The sequence below is a fragment of the Portunus trituberculatus genome, chromosome 18 (assembly GCF_017591435.1).
Source record: "Portunus trituberculatus isolate SZX2019 chromosome 18, ASM1759143v1, whole genome shotgun sequence".
In the NCBI taxonomy this organism is placed as follows: domain Eukaryota; kingdom Metazoa; phylum Arthropoda; class Malacostraca; order Decapoda; family Portunidae; genus Portunus; species Portunus trituberculatus.
In genome coordinates, this window is record NC_059272.1 from 13,416,627 (window position 1) to 13,440,568 (window position 23,942).

Genomic DNA, 23,942 nt, shown 5'->3' on the forward strand with positions numbered 1-23,942 from the left:
TAGCTATAAATGAAGCCTTTAATAGTACTGAGTTAGTCTAAGTTAGTGTTTTTTAGAGGTTATATTGATGTTTTGAGGGGGTCTAGGCTGGAGGTTGGTCCCTATCCCCCCTAATTCTTAAATACTTTATGGAAAAAATTGCTTCATGATTCAAATAAACGCTGATTCAACTAATGAAAAACTGCCCTAACCCTGTCGATCCCACACACACACACACATATATATATATATATATATATATATATATATATATATATATATATATATATATATATATACAGTAAGGTCTCAGTTTGCGTCAGAGTTACGTTCCTGAAACATGACGTAAGTTGATTTTGTACGTAACTCAAGTTTCCGTACATTTCAAAGCATATTATCGAGTTTTCAACCAATCATTGTTTATGGTCATTCAGGTAAGTAAAAGGTTATATTATATTATTTACAACTATGTAGGAATATGAAACACAAGCTTGTTTTTGTTGTTGATTAGGGCCGCGAACACGAAGGACTGCAGGTTGCCGAGGGGGGTGGACGCCTGAGGCCGCCAGGAGGGTGGGCAGATCGAATGTTGTGACACCCAGGGCGGACAGCTGGTAGCGTAGTCCTTTTCCTTTTCTTAGCATCACTGCTATCAATAAGGAGTTTTCTCTTTGGTGCCATTGAGAAAGATACTAAAAACTTGAGTCAGTAAACGCAGAAGTAGGATAACACTCTTGCCAGGGGCGACGGTGTGGTGGAACCGAGGTAGGGTGTTATTGTATTCAAGCGTGAGGCAGGCGGTGTGGCAGGTAACCACTAGTGATGCCTGGCGGCCAACAATAACAATAAATCCCGTGTTTTACAATTTTCAAATTTTCAAATTTTTTAAATCTTAAATTGCCTTATAGTGGACTGACGTAACTACGAGTTTGACATAACTCGAGACCGATGTAACCCGGGACCTTACTGTATATATATATATATATATATATATATATATATATATATATATATATATATATATATATATATATATATATATATATACAGACGACCCCCGCTTAACGAAGGGGTTATGTTCCTAAAAATAAACCTCGTTAAGCGAATTTTCGTTAAGCAAACCAATCATAACAAGTTTGACCCCTGACTTGAGCTTCCATTGAGAGTAAACAAAGCGAGAGTGCATCATAGTACAGTAAAAAGTTTAATGAAAGTAAAAATTATGAAGTTAAACATTTAAGCAGTTTAATTTAAGACCAAGTCATTATAATGTCCAATAATGTAAGTATGTAAGTAACTTTATAATGTTGATGATCTTAAATTTACGAAGGGAGGGAGAGTGGAGCAAGAAATACGCTAGCTGGCAACTTGTGGAATGTAAACAAAGGGCGCATCATTGTACCACATACAAAGCTTATGTACCACATTTCCACAAGGCTTTCCATTTTATCCATTGCAGAGTCAGGAGTTAAGGTGGTTCTTTTAGCTTGCAAGGAAGATATGATCTCACCAGCATTCTTAATAGAGTCTGCTGACTTCAAAATGGTAGACAGTAGATGGAGTCAAGCCATGGTAGGAAGCAATGCTATTAGTTTTCTCGCCTCTCTCGTGTCTGTGAATAATATCCAGCTTCACCTCAAGAGTAAGAGACTTCCTTTTCTTCTTAGCAATGCTAGGCAACACTGCAGGGCGTTTTGGTGGCATGTAGAGCGAGGGAGGACGAGCTGCTGCTGACGCTATTATTGTTTTGAACTAGGTGCGCGTGTTGTCCATGAGAGGCACTGGTGTATTCAAAAGCCTGTCAGCTTGCGTGATATGGCGGGGCTTTCAAACTTGGAAAAAATTATCTGGATAAAATTCTGGCGATTTACCGCCAACATGGCCACTATCAGCGCAACAGGTATATATATATATATATATATATATATATATATATATATATATATATATATATATATATATATATATATATATATATATATATATATATATATATATATATATATATATATATATATATATATATATATATATATATATATATATATATATATATATATATATATATATATATATATATATATATATATATATATATATATATATATATATATATATATATATATATATATATATATATATATATATATATATATATATATATATATATATATATATATATATATATATATATATATATATATATATATATATATATATATATATATATATATATATATATATATATATATATATATATATATATATATATATATATATATATATATATATATATATATATATATATATATATATATATATATATATATATATATATATATATATATATATATATATATATATATATATATATATATATATATATATATATATATATATATATATATATATATATATATATATATATATATATATATATATATATATATATATATATATATATATATATATATATATATATATATATATATATATATATATATATATATATATATATATATATATATATATATATATATATATATATATATATATATATATATATATATATATATATATATATATATATATATATATATATATATATATATATATATATATATATATATATATATATATATATATATATATATATATATATATATATATATATATATATATATATATATATATATATATATATATATATATATATATATATATATATATATATATATATATATATATATATATATATATATATATATATATATATATATATATATATATATATATATATATATATATATATATATATATATATATATATATATATATATATATATATATATATATATATATATATATATATATATATATATATATATATATATATATATACAGGCAACCCCGCAACGAAGGTTCACACAAAGAAATTTCGCTACAACCAAGGTTTCATTTTACTACCATCTGCTCGTTTAAGGTAAGGTCCCGGGTTACGTCTGTCTCAAGTTACGTCAAATTCGTAGTTACGTCAGTCCACTATAATGCAATTTAAGATTAAAAAAATTGAAAATCTATAAATCACAGACAGACAGTTTGGCTTCAGGCCTGGCCGATCTACTGCAGACCTCCTCCTCCTCCTCTCCAATGACTGGCAAGATGCCCTGGAAGAAGGCCTGGACATTGCTGGGGCTTTTGACAGGATTTGACACTCGGACCTCGCCGAAAAGCTTCACGCCAAGGGTATCCAAGGTGACCTGTTAAAGCTGCTCAAAGACTACCTCCAGAACAGGACTCTCCAAGTAGTGGTCAACAGGCAGTCATCAAGGCTTTCACCAGTCCGGGCATCAGTTCCACAAGACTTTGTTCTGGGCCCTGTCTTGTGGAACATCTACATTGATGACCTCCTCCAGCAACTGTCATCTGTGGCTGCATTTGCTGATGACTGCACTCTCTCCCGCTCTTACTGCTGCCTAGACAGTGAGCAGGCCGTCACTGAGCTGAACAGGCAGCTCAGAATGGTAGAGCAGTGGGGAGAGGTGTGGCAAGTTAACTTCGCTCCAGAGAAGACGCAGGCAATGGTCATCTCGCAGTCTCCAGATGCCTCCAGGAGAGTTGCACTTTGGAGGCAAGTGCCTGCCGCTCCAGGATTACATCAAGATCCTGGGCGTGTGTGTGGACCACAGCCTGCGCTTCGACCGCCACATCGCTGGCATCACCCACCAGACATCTCTCCAAGTCTCTGCCCTGCGCAGGATGGCCGACACCCTCGACCCACGAGGCACCCTCATTCTGTACAAGGCGCAGATACACCCATGTATGGAGTACGGTGCCTTGTCTTGGATGTTGAGTGCTGCCGTCCACATGCAGAGACTGGATGCTGTGCAGCGGCGAGCCCTGAGACTTATGACCACAGGGGAAGAAAAGCAGCACCCAGCACCACTGACACCACTGGAACACCGCCGAGACGTATCAGCTCTTCGTCTCATCAACTCCCCTCCTCTGACTATCTGTCTTCAGTCTCTTTCTCACTGCCGAAATGTTGCATCCCTTTCTATATTTTATCGCTATTTTCATGGTAACTGTTCTACTGATCTTGCTAACAGCATGCCTCCCCTCCTCCTGCGGCCACGCTGCACAAGGCTTTCTTCTTCCTCTCATCCCTATTCTGTCCAACTCTCTAATGCAAGAGTTAACCAGTATGCTCAATCATTCATCCCTTTCACTGGTAAACTCTGGAACTCTCTCCCTGCATCTGTATTTCCGAATTCCTACAACTTGTCTTTTTTTAAGAGGGAGGTATCGAGGCATTTGCTCCCCTAATTCTGGCTGACAGTTTTGGCACTTTTTGAAGTCTTTGGAGAGCCAGCACTCAAGTGGGCCTTTTTCTAACTTTTTTTTTTTTTTTTTTTGCCCTTGGCTGGCCCTCTTCCCTACGTAAAAAAAAAAATTAAAAAACACTAGTAGTCTGCCACAAGACTCAAGTGCAAAGAGTCTACCACCTCAACCCTCTGAGGCTACAGCCACACACAGCACAGAGGTGCACCAGAGATGCGGCACGCAGTGACGAGTTAGTGCAGGTGCCCCGATCTTGTTCAAGCCAACACCAGCGCGCTTATACAGCCAGGACCTCAAGGCTATGGAACATTTTCGTGCCAGCCACTCCCTATGTGAGGAGCATGACCACTCAGCAAGTGAAAGTGGCAGCCCACAAGTGGCGAGGCAGGCACCCGTCGTGGCTGGTGTTGCAGTAGTATTTATTGTAAAGAAATTATTTTGTATTGGAGAGTATTTTATTTATTTATTTTTTTCATGTCTAATGCCTTAATGTATAGTATACTATATGTATTATTCTCAAAAATAATACTACTATAGGCTTTTAGAATAACTCCATACTCAACGTGGGGTTTTAAGCCTCGTTCTTTGTATATGCTTTTGTTTAAATAAAAAAAAAATAAAAAAAAAAAGATCATAAAATTTTCTATAACATAATTTAAACTGAGATATCACAACTGGACATTCCTTGATAAGCTTCAATAACTTTCTTTATTGATCTTTTCATAATAACAATTTTCCTGATATCATCTTTATTATCTTATTTTATCTCTCTCTTCAGATGAACTAAGTTGATCATAAAACCATGTAGCATTCATTTTCTAAGTATGGAAAAAAAGAGACAACAATATATAAACATATTTAGGAAAAGAACAATATAGAGATGGACTGAATATCAACAAATAAAGTATGTCCACCAGTGGGTCATATTGCAGATTTTTCACAGTATGCAATGCGACCCACCAGAGGGCAAATACTTTGAAGTTGCCAGTTCATTTGAGTGTTCTCCAGAAAGCACTTTCCTCTTCTCATTTAGCTGGCTTGTCCAGCACTGACATGGCAACAATTTAATTGTATCGCAATGCAGGAGACTTCACCACAATGCCAATCACAGGGCACGTGTTATGTCTTTTAAGGGTGTTACTCATAAGTGAGTGGCCCTACCTTTGACTTAAAAGCTGGAATTAATAAGAAAATTAGAGAAAGGAGCTAAAGTTGCTAGTGTTTGTGAAGAGTGTTGTATGGCCAAGCAAACTGTGTTGGACATTAGTAAATCAAAAGATAAGCTGGTAGAATACTCTGTTAAATACTGTGTGGATGCATCATCATGTAAAAGTGGTTAAGGTGCACCAAGGAAAAATGTATGAAGTGGAAGAGATGTTCCATTAGATGCCACCATTATGAAGTGGTATGTGCACCAGCAATCACTGGTCATCAATGTCCGTGGCATTGATATCCTTGCAGCAGCTAGGAAACTGGCACAGATATTCATAATTTCAGAGGGAACAATGGATGGTTGTGGCAATTCCACAATCGACATGGACTTTTTAATACTACCGTGCTGGGTGAAGCTGGCAATGTGGACACAGCCAGCATCGCATGACACAGCTGCTTGTTGTGGTAGTACACTCACTGTACTTCACATGTATGAAGTTTTTTTCACGTACTCAGCTATTGCTGTTAGGTTAGTTTTAGTGTTAGGTTAACTTAAATTATGTTTAGGTTTAGTTGGTCAGGGAAACCAAAATCGACTAAATGACTTTTCATTATCCAGAAAAGTGCTTGTACAATTTTGTCCAGATAAGCAAAGGTCGAGTGTACTTCCTATAATATACTGCGGCTGTCTACCACAATCCAGTTATGTTCCTGCTTGCAATTTATAAATCCCAACATAAAAAATAATAACAAAATCCATATTACAGATCCAAAATTCTATACTGCAGTCATAAGGAAACCAGAGATGCAAACAACAAGAAGAAAAAAGGAAGAAAAAAATTAAGAGTAGCAAATTACTTTGAATCACAACACATTCACAACTTGGCAGTTTTCTGATAATTCTATGCACACTCTGGTAACTGTACTAACTGTTACGTCCACTCATTTTCACATTTTTTGTTCTTTTTTACACAAATTATAATGTTTGTAATTCATTGTATTTCAAACTGCTTCCCACATTTCAAGGATTCATGAATAAAATTGCAAAATACAATATTTTCTGACTGACAAGAAACAACAGCAACATGTGCTCCATTAATAAGAGTTTCTTTTTGGTGAATCAAAACTATACACCAGTAGGTAATATGAGTAAGTCATGTTCTCTTCATACAGCTGATGGGGAGATAGATCAACAGAAACCCTGTCAAGCTAAAATACACATCAGCCAACCACATGGTCAAGGAATACAAGAATCAAAATATTTTGAGAAAGCACTACTAAGTAGAGGCTACTTCCACCAGTTACTATATATAAGTAAGAAACTGCACAAAAGATCAAATAAATAGCTCACACCACTATATTCACAAGAAATACATCAGGCACAACTTTCCTGCTATCAGAACATTTTCTTCTTTGGACATACACCTAATATATATTTTCCTTGTAAAGAAGCTCCCTTCAGAATATTAAGAAATAAATCCGTTAATATCCATGCTAAATAAAAGATACTTGGATAAATTCTTAAGTCTGTTACATAGAATTTGATCTAAAAAAAATTGAGTCACCAGTAAAAAAAAATTCTTACCTGAACGCTTTCGGTAAACAAGCTGGTTATTCTGCAGTGTGAAGTACCTACGATTCCAGGATTTGAAAGCATTAGTGGTTCGCTTGAAAAGATAACCATACATAGTGACAGGCTGAGAGTTGTCTAGCTGGTCCACAGATAGCACCAAGTCCTTGTCTGTGACATCAGTGTGTCGATTTTCCATGTTCTTGTCCAAATCACTCACTTCTTGTCTCATTAAGTTTACCTGTAAAAATTAATGATGCTTCAAAAGTAGATTCAATACTGTGGAACTAGATGGCAAGGTTTTAATCACTTTAATTCAGTAATCTAATATTTGCATCAGAATAAGAGGAGAAAGGGAGGGAAAAGAAGTATCAGTGATCATATCTATCATGGATCCTAAATAATATAACGGAAGTTACAGATGACTTTAATGGCAAGTTCACAGCACCCCTTGAACCAGTGCTTTTAGACCTCATTGCGAGTAATGTAACATACTGTATCATATATGCTATATCAATGCCAGAGTTAGTAAGAGATTAGAATGGAATAGTTGGAATAAGTGAGATAGCAGCTATAATACAAAAAAATTAGTGAGGCAGCACCTGTAGTACAAAAATAGACTAGACAGAGTGAACAAGAATGAGGAATACCCAGCTGAAAAAAATTGTTACTGGCAAAAAGAACTTTTAACATAAAATGATCTGCAGGTATACAAGGACAAATAAAAGAACCTAACTGACAATATACCAAAGGATAAAAGACTAAGAAAGGAAGCATTGGATAGCAGGATGGTGAAAAAGATGTCTAATTGGTCAAAATATTATCTTACAATAGTTAAAAGTACACCACAAGATAGATAGGAGTACTTATTCCCAAAGAATAAACAAACACACATAAACCTAATTCACACATATCTTTAAAGTCTCCTCAACCATTGTTCAATAGTATGAAAAAAAAATTTCCATGAACCCGTAACTCACCTCTTCACTGATCTTTTCCAGGGAAGGTTTCAGGTCATCACACAGATCAGTCCCTTGATGGTAGAAGGTACTGTAGGCCTTCAAATAAGATAGCAACTAAAATGTATAAAAAATAACATAATTAGAATCTGAGCTAAATTTGCTCTTTGACTAAGCACAGCTTCAAATATCTATTTGGAAAGAAAAATAAACTTTCAACAGTATATACAGACATTTCTCGATTTATGCGTGTTTAGATAATATGATTTCAAAATAATACAAGGTAAAAAATTTTGTCATTTTGTCAGATTACGTAGATAATATGATTTCAAAATAATACAAGGTAAAAAATGTTGTCATTTTGTCAAATTACATAGATTGTTTAGAATAACACAATGTCAAGAAAATCAAGTTGCATGGTTGATTCAATTTCATGATGTGGCCACCAGGTGTCACCAGGTGTTCTCCCAGCCAACACACTGTCCCTTTCTCCAGTGCCCAAAAAACTTGGCTTTAGACTCCCTAAAAATAATGATGATTATTTTGCAATTACATCCATATGTCTATATGGGATAACAAAAATTTTTCAAATATTTCATTGTTACCAACACACATATACAAAAAAATACTGTTACCGGAATACCAAAGTGCTTCTGATACCAGTGATACCAAAGCTAAAATATCAGTATTCTGGTTTACTGGATTCCAGTGCACATCTATTCACTTTAAGCGATTTTCACATTACACAATCCCTTCAGGAATGTATCCCTCCCATTAATCGACAAATCCCTGTACTTATAAAAGGTTTTATATATAAACACAGGATCCTCCAGTTACTTTGGAGTACTATTCCAAAGTCACAACATACAATAAATTTCAGTGGAAATTTTAACCAACATTAGTAAGCACCTACAGTATGTAACAATAAGAGAAATATTCCTTGCCCTTATTCCAATGGTTGACTTGCTCTATACATGCCAACTCTAAGGAAATCCATTTACTGCCTTCAATCATCACTAACAGTTTCACCTTGCACCTTGAAATTGACATCATAGTTATATGGTACACCTGTCTCTTAGTTAGCATGAGCCTTAAACCACATACACTAACTCTTCCTGGCTAAAAATCCTTCACTTCACTCTATTGAAACTTTTTGGTTCTTAAGATTTCAAACAATATCTTAGTTTTCTTAATTAACATAATGCTTACTGTTGATGCTGGTCTTCCAGTCAATGACCACTTCATCTCAATAATCAGACTACTACACTGCTTGGTTATCATTTAATTTCCAAGGAACAGCCTCTCACTGTTCAAGGATGCAAACTTTTTCCTTGAGTTACAGAAAACCAACCCTAGTTAAGCAGCCAGCCAATGTTAATCAGTCTTTCTCCCTACCGCACCTATTTAATTATATCTAATTTAACTCCAGTGATTGCTTTCCTTTTCTCCATCAGAAGTCTATCTCAAGTTTAGAAGCCGCAATGAAAGAAAAAAAACAAAAGTAGTGCAAACAAGAAGAAAGAAGTATTAATTCAACATGGCACACAACCAAGACAAGACTGACTGACACTTCCCTTCTCAGTCTACTGCCACAGGGTGATGTATTATCTGACGTACTAACCAAGTAGTTCTTTGTATTTCTTATCTTTAATGAAAATCTAATACATAGCAAATTTTGTTTTTTACTTCTTGTAATTTAGAAAATGACTGCAGTGTGATCTTTCACTTCTGAAAATATACGACTTTTCTTCTGGGAAACCCTTGATATATATATATACATATATATATATATATATATATATATATATATATATATATATATATATATATATATATATATGAGAGGCAATGGCATAGTGGATGAGGTGGTGAGCGTGAATCAGGTAGATGTCCATGCCTAGGTTTGAATCCCACCATATGCCACCTTGAAACTTCATCATCTGTTGAGTGATTTAAAGTTACCTACATGTCACCATGATACCCAGGTTTTAGGTTAGCTGTAATTGCCTTACACCAAACATGCGCTTGGGTAAGTGATATGGGCCCTAATATGGGTACCACTAATGGGTAGAAGCTGGACAACGTTTCCTATACTCAAGTATACCTACAGGTGCTATAGGCAATAACATGAAAAAATATATAAATAAAAATATATATATAAAAATCTGAAACAACCAACTATATTTCTACCCCTAACATGTAGACATAAAATATTCACTTACAGCACCAACTACTTCGTGCCGTTTCTTGCCTTGGGCAATAGACATGGCATGCACATAGTCAACAGCAGTGTGACGGAAGGCCCTCCGAGTGGCGATGACCAGATTGTTTATATCATTTACATCTTGTGTGCGAGTGCGAGACACACCCGATGCACGATGCAACACACTATCCATATCTCCACTGACCTTCTCAAAGTAATGCCTCAGATCTTTCACTTTATGTAGCTCACTGGAAGAAAAGAAAATAACATTGTTTAGACAACAAATTCAAATTGAGTGCTATTCCCATGAAAAAGAAGGTAGAAAATACACTAATTCCCCAGTTTATCACAAGATTATGTTTCAAAGACAACTGTAATGTCCTAAAATCCACTTTATATTGATGCTACCCCTAAAATTCTTATGTTATCTTCTCTACTAATCTATAAACTAAGCAATAGGGTTCCAACAGCCATATATGGTCATGGTAAACTAGAAAACATAACATAACATAACATATAACATAAATAATAGGATAACAAAGGACCACCAGGGCCCATCTAGGTTATCCTGTATCAGTCGCACAGCGACCTCGTCATCAGTACCTAAAGATACACTTACAAGTACACAATACATTATATACTAATTCTAAATATTTGGCCCATTAACAGGGCTAAGTCCTGCAGCAAATTCCTCTACAATCTGTGATCCCAATATATGAGGATCATGTCTTGTTTAACTATAGTAAATTTCTTATAAAAACTATCATGCAGTGCTATACATAATTATAAATCTAATAAATTTAAGTGCTTATCTAATCTGTTTTTAAACATTGTCAAACTAGTGCTATTTACAACCCTCTCTGGCAATGCATTCCAGAAGTCTACCACCCTATGACTAAAGAAATATTTTCTTATATCTAACCTGCAGCCTTGCTTTCTAATCTTCCTGCCATGATTTCTAGTCCTACTTCCCTCCTCTAAGGTAAAGAAAGATCTCACATCTATGTAGTTTGTATCTGAGAACATTTTAAATAACTCTATCATATCCCTCTTATACATCTCCTCTCAAATGAAAACATGTTTAATTCCTTTAATCTATCTCTATACTCCAGGCGCTTTAATGCTGGTATCATCCTAGTTGCTCTTCTCTGAACTGCTTCTAACATGTTGATATCCTGCCTATAATGGGGTGACCAGGCCTGTATGCAATACTCTAAATGGGGCCTAACATAGGAATTATATAAGCTACGCACCACTTCCTTACTTTTATAACTAACATTTCTATTTATAAAACCCAGGATCCTATTTGCCCTATTTCTTGCTTCTAAACATTGCTTTGAAAATTTCATAGTCCTGTCTATCACTACTCCTAAATCCTTTCCTTCCTCTACTGCCTCTAGCCAACATCCCTCCATCTCATAGTTAAAGTTTGTGTTGTCTTTACCTAAATGCATAACCTGACACTTTTAGAATTAAACTCCATCTGCCACCTGTCTGCCCATGCTATCAGCCTGTCCAGGTCTCGTTGTATTCTGTAATTGTCCTTTTCACCCTGTACTGCACATGCTATCTTAGTATCATCTGCAAACTTTGATACTTTGCTACTAATTCCTATATCTAAATCGTTAATGTACACCAAGAAAAGAAGAGGTCCTAGCACTGATCCTTGGGGTACCCACTAACCACTTCCTTCCACTCAGACATTGCCCCATTTAATACTACTCTCTGTTTCCTATCAGAAAGCCATTCACTAATCCAATCAACTAACCTACCCCTATCCCATGTAGTCTCAATTTGTACACTAGCCTCCTATGCGGTACCTTATCAAACGCCTTGCTAAAATCTAGATATATAACATCTATGCTATTTCCATCATCTAACTCCTTGGTAATATATTCTAAGATATCGAGCAAATTTGTAAGACAGGACCTCCCTGATCTAAAGCCATGTTGGGTATCTCTAATTAATCTATTCTCATTTAAATGCTCCCAAATACTACCCTTAATGATTTTCTCTAGTATCTTACATACTATACTAGTTAAACTGATCGGTCTATAATTATTCGCATCATCCTTCCTACCTTTTTTAAATATTGGTGTAACATTAGCTAACTTCCAGTCCTAAGGTATCTCAGCAAACCTAAGTGATCTTTCAAAGATTAACTTAAGTGCTCCAGAAATACTGTCTACACCCTCCCTAAGTACTCTGGCATGTAGATCATCAGGACCACTATCGTCTAGTTCAAGAATAAATTTCCTAATAATTCCCGGTTTTATATCAATATTTTCTAAAGCTCTTAAACTACTGTTTGCAACAGGATTTCCTTTTCTTTCCTTAGTAAATACTGAAGAAAATTGTTCATTCAATAATTCTACTATGTCTCCATTTTGATCCACTACTACACCATCTTTTCTGAGTGGTCCAATCCTATCCTTATTTCTTTTATCACTGACCTTGTAATAACTATAATTTTTTGGGATCTTTACTCCCAGCTCTAGCTAGTTTTATCTCTGCCTGCCTTTTACTTTTTTTTATAACCTTACTCAAATCATCCCTGACCTGTCTGTACCTAATCAAATCTACATCTTCCCACTTTTCTGCAACTCTCTATATGCCCTCTTCTTCTCTCTGATCTGGCTACCTATCTCATGAGTCCACCATAATGGCTTCCTGTTTCTCTGCCTTATATCTTTGTAAGGGATACACTGCATCACTATACCCTTTACTACAACCTTAAAAATATCCCACATCTCCTGTGCAGTTTTATTTCCAAAACTATCTTCCCAGTTTACCTCTCCTAATAACTGACGTAACCTACCATAATTGCCTTTCTGATAGTTTGGGACTCTAGTCTTATTCACTATATTATCCCTACTGGAATTAATGATAAATCTAATTATATGATGGTCACTGTTTGCTAAAGTCTCTCCTACCTCAACTTCCTTTAAACAATGCTCAATATTTGTTAGTACTATGTCTAAAACCTTCCTCCCCCTAGTAGGTTTATCTACCATCTGCACTAAATAGTTATCCTGAAAACTTTCCATAAACTTATTTTCACTAGCATCTCCTACCATCCTCTCCCAGTTTACTGACTTAAGATTAAAATCCCTAAGATAATTGTCTGACTAGTACACCCCTATTTATCTCATCTACCATAAGGTTGTCTACATCTGCTGACTGGTTAGGTGGTCTATAAAAGCTCCTACTCTAATAACCTTACTTTTGTTTACTCTAACATCCAGCCATAAGGACTCTACTCTGTTATCTACCTTAATACCATTAACCTGACTGGAAATGAAGGATTTTTAAACATAAATAACTACTCCTCCACCTATCCTACCAATTCTCTGGTGTAAATACATAATGTATCCATCTACTTCATATTCTTTCCTATTTTCCCTAAACTTTTCCTCATTTACCCATGCCTCTGTGACACATACAACATCTAAGTCCTCCTCAACTATATAACTAGATAACTCATCCTTCTTGTTCCTAAGACTCCTGGCATTTACATAAAAACATTTAAGTCCTGTGCAGACTCGTAGGGAGGCAGTGTGATCCTGCTACTTTCTTAGAAGACACATCTTCACTAGCCAATTAGAGGCAAGTAAAAATACAAAGAATCATTGGAATGGTTACTAGTAAGGCTGAAGCCAACTATGTGCTACCTACTGATACATCTTGGTATTTCTTCAACCCAACCAATGATTTAGTTTATACTTTATCAAATATAATAACAGATTTTTCATGCTATAGAGTGAGATTTCTCACATTGTATAAATATTTAGGTTCCAATGAAAACCACTGAAAAAGTAAACTGCTGATAAGTGAATTGCAAAAACCTGGTATTAACTGAACACCTAACATAGGGGTATAGTGTATTGATTTGCTTTCATAAATCTGTGCTGATATGTGATGCAAAACTATAAATTACACTTAATAGAATATAATCATGCAATGCAATAAGTATGAATTTGTTGAATTATACTAAATACAATATAATATAATATACACTGTTATTGTATATACTTGTGGCCGCCCTATCAATATAACCTGGTATTTTAACTAAGCCTAAACAATACATTTCATAGACAACATAATAGCTATTTGCTAGCCATACTATCAAATGATCTAATATTTTCCTGCAGTAGCAATGATAAACACATCTAGCCTGCTTCACAGCAGAGAATTAATGTATTTGTAGATTATCTATGTAGATTATTTACAATAATCACAATAAAGGTGGTAAGGATTGTGATGATGCATCTTAACACTATTGTGCAAAATATCATATTTGATGGGTCATAAAACACACTTTTTTCTCAAAAAAAAAAAAAAAAAGTCTCAGGAAATTAACCTGCATCCTATGAGGCCAAGGTTCAATACTGAGACAGTGATTGGTGGCAACAGAGGTTCAGAAATCAAACCCTAGACATCTTTGTAGATGTAAACAAAGTGATGATAGGTACTACATCACAAAACAACTTTTTCTTTCAAGGTACCAATATATACTTACTTACTGGTAATTTACATAGGATGACACCAGTCAAAAAGAATTTCCCAAGTGACCATGCATCATACATTCTACCAAAACAAAAGCGATCGGTGTCAGTGATCTTGATCTTGACACAGGCAAGCTTCATTGTTCTTTAAGACATATTTTCATACAATTAAAATTGCACCTATCTTTTAACATTCTTGCTTTGCATAGGTACATGTAAAAAAATCATTAGCCTTGTAGTCTCCAACTCTCTCATAGTCACTGCCAATGCCATATGCCAGGTATATGTTTACATCTCACAGGTCACTGCAGGATTGGTGTGTAGCCTACTAGCAAAGATCAAAGTTTTTAAATGAAAAATATTGGGATCTAATAATGATCTAAATGCATATGAGTCTTCAAATATCAGGCAAAATCCTTCACTTCATATTTAGAACTTAATTCTGCTCATCCATCTTCTTTTATAATTTCAATGTCTGCCAAAAGTGTGTGCATCTTATGAGCCCATGTGCCTTGTGAGCCACCAAACACAATAACTAACTACCTTACCCTGAGTCCATCAAAAGTGGGTCATTATAATCCATGCAAACCCTATTCAGTCACTGGTTACCTGCCTCAGTTTAATGAATCCCAATTTTAATTACCACTAACCTGGTAAATGCTTTGCAAGTCAATATTGATAAAGACCAGTTTTTATCTTCAATCTTGAAAGACATAGGTTACTAAAATAATTATCTTTTTTATTATGTTGACAATACCTTAAAGATACTAATGCTTTAAAAAAGATATATTTACTTTTTAATGAAGCTTGATAGATTTTTGGTGACTGCCCTTGCAGCCTGATCAACAAGTATCACATGGTATTTGGCAGCTTCCCTGAGAGCAGACAACATGCGGTTCAGCGCTGCCTGCACACTTGAGTCATCACTAAAATATCCAGCACAGTCCCACAGGGTATGAATCAACTGCCTGGAAACAAAAATTAAATAATAACAATAGTAATAACAATAATAATAATAATAATAATAATAATAATAATAATAATAATAATAATAATAATAATAATAATAACCACATTCTTATATAGCTTTCAGGTAGAACAGCCAGGAGCCAGAAACTCTTCAAAAACCAAGTAAACATTTTCTCTGGAATGTACTCTCCTCAAATTCATGACAATGAAGTACAACAATTAAGCAAATACATATGATTAAGAATCTCTTATTACAAAAATATACAACTCTATATGTATTTTCAAAACGTTTTTACCTCCTCCACAATTAGTAGACTCTTCTTATCTGTACTTCCTTCATTCACCTGAAATCTTAAAGGCCAACAATGCTCTATTAAGAGAGAGAGAGAGAGAGAGAGAGAGAGAGAGAGAGAGAGAGAGAGAGAGAGAGAGAGAGAGAGAGAGAGAGAGAGAGAGAGAGAGAGAGAGAGAGAGAGAGAGAGAGAGAGAGAGAGAGACTCAACATGACTTCTCTTAACCATATAAGTTATTCCATACTAACTCTAGAAGTGTAACTCATAAACATTCAGCTTCAATATTAACTGAAATAATGCCAACACATTCCAATGTTGTCAGCTAGTCCTACATTGTTTGTTTCAACTGAACTGGCTTCCCATAAGTTACTACATAACCTTATTTTTCAGATTTAACATGTCCACCAGGTTCCACCAGGTTCAGGCAAGTTCTCTAGTAATGGCTACATTAGGTACTCAAGCTGTCTACATGAATTAAACAGGTAAGGATTCGCAAGACCTTTCTATATACATCTGGCATCCTAATACATCTAATCTTCATGTATCACTTTATAGAGTCCCTTAAGCCCTTCAACACGATGACACATATTTTGCGCCATTGGGGCACTCGTGACATGTCTGATGATATGCATATTGTGTAATGGCTGCTTTCTGCTAAAACGGTGTGTTTTATTTGCTGGATACTGTAAAAGATCTCTCAGAATGTAGGTCATATATATGATGACATGACTTTCATCAATATTACAAAGCTGTATTATATATGATGACATGACTTTCATCAATATTACAAAGCTGTATGATACTTGTATCAAGATAAGTACTGATGTGCCATGCTGGAAGTAATCTTTTTTTTTTTATGGTACCAATAGATTAGTTTACTATAAAAATTTATATTTTCTCTCATTTGTCATCTTCAGAAAATGGCCTTGAGAGGGCAGACAATAATTTTTTCTACAATATTTGAGGGTTTATTTCTTATTGTACATACCTATATGAAAAATCACATCACCATTTTTCGAGAGAGAGAGAGAGAGAGAGAGAGAGAGAGAGAGAGAGAGAGAGAGAGAGAGAGAGAGAGAGAGAGAGAGAGAGAGAGAGAGAGAGAGAGAGCTGCCTCTGAGTCATGTATCTATCTCCCCATCCTCATCCAGCCCAGATATGGCACCAGAACCCATATTCTGTTGCCCATAGTGAAGAGGTTAAACATAGCAAATGACATTTACTCACTCTTGTTCTTGATTGAACTGCTTCCCTGCAGCCACCATCTGATTGCACTGCTTCACTACCTGAAAATAAATCATACCTAATACATTAGAGACTCAATACTCGAACATCTAAATACTCGAACTTTTCAATACTCGAATGCAAAAGTTCTATTCAATACTTGAAAAATACCTGATAGTCGAACGTCCACACAAGGTAAACAAAGGCTCCCTGGCGTCAACCTTCCCGCTCCGCCATTTGTGACTTGTGTTGCCGTAGTTATCAGAATAACATTCTTTTGCATTCTATCTGTAGTTTTTCATTTATAAACTCATATTAACACCAACGACTTATTAGTGGTGAAAATGTTTGGTAATCAAACGGCTGCACATTTGGTTGAATACAAAGCTCTATCATCTCCCTTCTCACAGCTGCCACTGTACCATTCTGATACCATATTACTTGTAATACCAGTATTACCATAATACCAGTTTACCGGATGCCAGTGCACATCCCTGGTCCTGTCACAGTCTTGAAAATAACAACAGTCTTCTGCGTTCTGTAGGTAGTTTTTCATTTAGAAACTTATGATGGCACCAAAGAGGCTTATTAGTGATGAAAATAAGGAATCTGGTGAGAGTGCAAGTGTTAGTGAGCCACAGCATTCCATCAGCGGATTCACAGGAATCACACAAGGAGAAAGGTTACAAAGATGTTTTTATGGATGGTGACTCGTCCTCAGGCGACCTCCCTCCTCCTCCCCACCCTTCTCCTCTCCTTTAATAAGTTATCCTCCACCAACCTTCACTTACGCTATGTACAAATCAAAATTATAAAAAAATAAAATAAAATAAAATAAAATAATACATTGAAATCTTTATAAACTTGAGATTTTGCCGAGATTAGAATGAATTACCTGATTTATAGGTATCAATAGTCGAACTTTCTGATACTCGAGCAGCCATTCGGAACGAATTAAGTTTGAGTATTGTCTCTCCATTGTATTTACCTTCTAATTATTGACATGTACACGAAAATGTTCATCCCTAAAAAATCATTATTGTCCTTATTTCCTGCAAACAGAGGGTGTAGTGCAACACAAAATAAATCAGTAATAGATATATGCCATCTGTCAAATATTAAATTCATCATTAAAGATGTTCAAATATCAATGACCATAAAAGTCTTTAATACAATGTGATTCTTGTAATTGGACTCAAAGATTGAAAACTTTTATCTAAAAAACAATCTAATTCTACAATAAATTTATTAGTCTTAAATCTGTTGCTCTTTCCACTCTTACTTCATAAACCATTCAACAACTGTACAGGTCCAGTATCTATAATCCATACATATTAGAAAGCTCATCTCTATAGACCTAACAATACTTTTAGAATATGAGTATAAAAAAAAAAAAATTTAAATAAAAAAGGAAAGCTGTAAGACATCAGGCCTACAGATGGCAGTTCCTGCTAAGAAATATACCTATTTCTTTCTACCTATTATCCCCATCCATATAATTATGTCTAATCTTCTTTTAAAGCTCCCCATTGAATTAGCACTAGCAAACTGATTGCCCGTTCCATTCATCTACCACTCTATTTAAGAATCAATTCCTTCTCATCTCTTTCTTAAACCTAATTGTCAAGCTTAAATCCATTATTTCTGGTTCTATCCTGTTTATTGATCCTGATAATTTTTTTTGTGTCCTTTGTTATAACCACTATACCACTTAAAGACTTCTATCAGTTCCTCTCTTAACCTGTCTCTCTAAGGAGTGCAAATTTAACAGCTTCAATCTTATTTCAAATTTTCTGTACCTTGTTCCTCCTTGAAGAAACTTCAAATATTTGTTTGTGTCTATCCATCAAATAGCCTTCCATATACTTCTGTAACTTAATTTGAACCTACTAAAAACATTCTGTTTTCCATTTTCAAGCTGTGTTTTGTGTTTGGCTTTGTATCTTCTCTGATACACTTCCAGTGTCTTCACAAACTTACAATCATATGTAATTTAGTCACTGAGCTTTATAAATAAATCATTCACAATGGTATGCTATATACAAGTGTGTTACAACTACATAATTATATGGCATTAAATCAAGCTTCTTTATTTCATAAGTCAGGACAAAACAAATTCAAGATCTTAATCACAAATTTAATCAATAGACCACTTGAAAAATGGAAAGGAGAAACTTTTTACTGAATCCAAATGAAGTTACAGACTCCCCATGGGAGCCATATTCTAGAAATTGTCATAGGTAATAACATAGTCATAGTGAGACAAAATGGCTCATTTTAAACATAAGTCCATCTACAACAGGCTCTAACCTTGTGACGATGTTGAAAGTGCTAAAACAGGGTTCATCCTATTATAGCACCACCAACGACCATCTTAACTCATCAACATCGTGAGAACATGGCTGTATATACCATAAAATGATCCTCAACAGTTTTTTATCATTAATTTAACAATAAATATCAGTAATAATGATGAAATAATGTCCTTCTTGGATGTAACAATTTGTCATTACAAATAACTACCAGAAGTACGATGAGTTATTCCCAAACTCAAACAAACTTTGCCCTGTGTGGCCTGCATGTGCCAGGCTGTCAGGCGTAATCTTCTCCTACTTATCATGTTTCTTTTCTTTGGATACACTGTCTATTACCAAAAGTAGTAATATGATGTCAAAATTATTCAAATAAAAGAAATTATGCCAAGAACATATTTAGAGTTAAAATTCATTGGTTTTAGTTCCATTATCCATCACATCTAACGCTCTCCAGAACATCAGCCAGGTGAATCCAATTCCCCGCTACAGTGCTCCAACCACAGCAGTAACCTCCCAATAAATTAAAACTCACAAGCCTGAGGGAGACTCAATCTGATAACCTTAGCAATGCCAGGCCAACATGTTACCACAGTATAAGCCAGAAGCTAGTACAACCTCTACATATTTCTATATATTTAAAGTTGACAAATTGTAAGCCTTAAGACAGTCAGTGGAGTGACAGTCAGAAATTCTGTGAGACCTGACCATAGCTATGTAGAATACAGCCCCAGGAATTCTGTGAGAACTGAAGATAACTACGTAGAATATGGCCCCAGAAGTAGATGGAAGGCTATTTAATAGAAAGACAAACAAAAAAATATGTATACAGTTCTCAAGAAGTATGAGAAATGGAATAACTGGAGACTTATTCAAGAAAGATATGAAACTACAACTCATAATTTACCTTTTCCAGTTTGCTTTCCAATATATCCAAGTCTTTCTCATTTTCTTCCAAGACTTGCCTGAAAAAATAGTTGAAACATGTTTATTTTCATAAAGATTCATGATAACATTATATACATGAACTTAACATGTTTGTATAGTGTATATGTCAAGCTTTATAGCACACAGATTAATATGGTTATTCTACTAAATATAAAATTTATATCAGTTATAGATAATGTTCACACTTCATTATTAAACAAATCAAATATGACTATTAAAATTGACAAAGAATAATAACTACCTGTGTATAGGCCTAATCTCAGGAGGTAAGACCATAATAAGGCAGTACAAAAATGAGTTGAAGATCAAGTGAATATGCTATTATAGATATTGTGTGTGCTTATGAAAGAAATATTTCAATGTGATTTTACTTGGTCACACGGCTGCCACCAACCCAGGAAATTGAATTCACAAATAGGTGCCGAGAATAAACTCTGCTGGACTAAACTTCATATATGATACTAGAGATAGTGTATATATAGCAGCAACTTCAACAGTATTCTATATACTATACATATGGTGCATTACACAATATGGTTGGTTATGATGTGGATTTATGTAACATTTGGGAAAAGCCTGCATAAACATACCATCCAGAAAATATAGACACATTATAACATGAAGTATATCAATTCATTACCTTATATTTCTTTATCCCACCCTACACCATCCTCCAGTAGTACTTACCAAGCACACACATTCAGCACCAATAGTACTCATCCAACCACACACATCCACCATGTCTCCATTAGTCACTCCATGAACTCTCCAGTATTTATCCCACTCACTTGACACAAAAAATAGGGCAATAAGAGGTAGTAGGGAATACCACAAACAAACAACATCTTGTCTATGTTAATGCAAATAATAAAGGACAAAGGCATTGACAACTACCGTTGTTGGTGTGTTCAAACCCAAATTATAACTGAAAACTTCTATTTGTTTCTTTCATCCATTTCATGTACTTCTTCACGAATCAATGTGCACATGTAATACTTTTACCAGTATGTGCAGTACATGATAAAGAGTCTTGTTAGCCAAAAACAAAATCTTGCATTTGCACAGCCAACACTTGATAAGTTCACTAGTTCCTGCACTGCTTGAAACAGTTATTGCTTTTTTTTTTTTTTTTTTTTTTTTTGTTGTTGGCAGCTTCCCCAGCACCATCTTTACACCAGTATTCAGTATATATAAATGCAATCAATGCCTTCACCATTGTACTTACTGATATTTATGGCAAGATCATCAGATCATCAGAATGACAATGGAACCAAGAATTGTACCTGTCACAACCAATTGCATCTTCTTTACACAAAGCAGAACACAGACCACATAAAGCATTAGTAAGACTGGTAGACCTATTTAGACTAACAGCACCACCTCTGTCTCTACCTCTTGGAGCCATGTTTTAAATCATCACAAGGGCACACACACCTGAGAACTGTTGGAAGAAGTGCTAGAAAGGAACAAACAACATGCTTGTCTGCTCATCAATTTTTTTTTTTTTCCTTTTTGTTTCCCTTTAGTCTAAACTGCAGTGGTTCCCAAACTTTTCCTCAGCGAGTACCACTTTGCGAGGTCCTACACAGTCCCTGTGTACCACTTTGTTCCAGAAAACTCAATTTCAGAAAATATAAATTTATTCACAAGTAGAACACAAATAAACTAATAACAAGGAACACAACTCAATTTAATGCAAGAGATGCATTTATTTCTTTTCCATCAGCTGATCAATGCCAGATTATGTTGTGTAAGGCAATCATCATATTTCTGAGAAATGAATTTTAATCTAACTAAAAATCACGTATGATCCCGAAAGTGCTCATGTACCACCTTGAAGGCTTTCACCTACCAAGTTAGTGATACATGTACCACAGGTTGGGAACCACTAGTCTACAGGTACCCCTTACTCCAAATACTAGGTAAACAATGCTTGAAACTATGCAGCCAGTGATCAAACTGATCAAACATGTGAGAATCAATCAAATTAAACTTATGGGGAAAAAAATAGAATTAAAAAAAAAAAAAAACATCAATATAATACTCACCTAAACCTAGGAGAGTCTCTCTGACATTCAATATTGTCTATTATTGCCCTCATCTTGAATTGTTCTGTTGACAAACAATATCACATAAATTAGGATTGCATTCACAAGAAAGTATTCTGTACATAATAACTTGAAATAATCCAAATATTGTATGAGTGTTGATAATGAAGACAAAAAAAAAAAAAAAACTATAATGCTAGCTGAAGTTGGCAATGCTATGTAATGCCTTACTCTGTGGCAAAGGGTGAGATAACCAAAAAAGTATATGAGGCATCTGGAGATAAAGAGACACACCATCAGCAAATCCAGTTTCTTACTAAGTGTACAATGAGATAGGCAAAAGCATTTTCTATGATTTCTAAAAACAAAGTAAGAATGCTGACCCTTAGAACAAGAAAATCATGGTGTTCTAGCATTAAGTGCAAACAAGAATTCTTCATCATCATTTAGTGGTAAAGAGAATATAAATGTCATTGTAGCTAAAATAGGCAATAATCAACAAGCAATTACAAAACTTAAAAAAAAGAAATATCATTATATAAAAAGGTGCAACTCATTCATTACAAAAATTAAGAAACATTTAGCATCTAAATTTGAAATCAAATGTTAATATCAGAGTTTAGGTGAACAACACAAAATCTCAAAATCCACATACATTATACATAATTCCTGTTATATTTCCAAATTGATATATAAAATATTAGCAATGGAATTTCTTTATTAAAAAGTAATGTTAAAACATTATCATCATGCACTTAGGCCATACAATGAAAATGAATAACAAAAAATAATTTGACAAATCATGAGAAAAATGCATTTCACATTACAAAACTTTGAGTGTGATTCACTCAAAATTAGATTTTGGTGATGGCATCCTCTTTTTTAATGCAGAAGAGAAGCCAGCCAAGGACAACAAAATATAAAAAAAAAAAAAAATGCCCACTTGAGTGTTGGCGCCCTAAAAGAAAAGGAACCCAAAATTAAGGAACAAATGTGTGTGTGTGTGTGTGTGTGTGTGTGTGTGTGTGTGTGTGTGTGTGTGTGTGTGTGTGTGTGTGTGTGTGTGTGTGTGTGTGTGTGTGTGTGTGTGTGTGTGTGTGTGTATTCACCTAGTTGTATTCACCTAGTTGTAATTTTACAGGGCCTGGGTATCATACTCGTGTGGCCCCGTCTCCATATCTACACACATCCAACTTTCCTTTAAAACTATGCACACTCCTCGCTGAAACCACCTCCTCACTCAAACCATTCCACACCTCCACACATCTTTGTGGGAAACTATATTTCTTCACATCCTTCAAGCATATTCCCTTGGCTATCTTTTTACTATGCGATCTTGTAGTTCTATTTAAGTTTTCCTCTCTCAACATCATTTGCTCATTATCCACTTCATCCAGTCCATTCAACAGTTTATAAACCTGTATTAAATCTCCTCTTTC

General features: G+C 34.8%; 1 protein-coding gene across 5 annotated transcripts in view; it reads right to left on the reverse strand.

Annotated features, from left to right (window-relative positions):
• LOC123505445 (arf-GAP with coiled-coil, ANK repeat and PH domain-containing protein 2-like) overlaps nt 1–23,942 on the reverse strand; it is a 156,656-nt gene that overhangs the window by 84,782 nt on the left and 47,932 nt on the right. For all 5 annotated transcript variants that reach the window (XR_006675135.1, XM_045256735.1, XM_045256736.1 and 2 more), the window contains 7 exons: nt 22,504–22,567; nt 20,415–20,472; nt 17,199–17,257; nt 15,504–15,677; nt 10,224–10,452; nt 8,023–8,118; nt 7,058–7,283 (listed from right to left, as the gene is read on the reverse strand). Coding sequence is in view for 4 of the 5 variants with exons in the window: in XM_045256735.1 (XP_045112670.1) it covers nt 7,058–7,283; nt 8,023–8,118; nt 10,224–10,452; nt 15,504–15,677; nt 17,199–17,257; nt 20,415–20,472; nt 22,504–22,556 (895 nt within the window). In the remaining variant the exon portion in view is untranslated. The remainder of the gene's footprint in view (nt 1–7,057; nt 7,284–8,022; nt 8,119–10,223; nt 10,453–15,503; nt 15,678–17,198; nt 17,258–20,414; nt 20,473–22,503; nt 22,568–23,942) is intronic.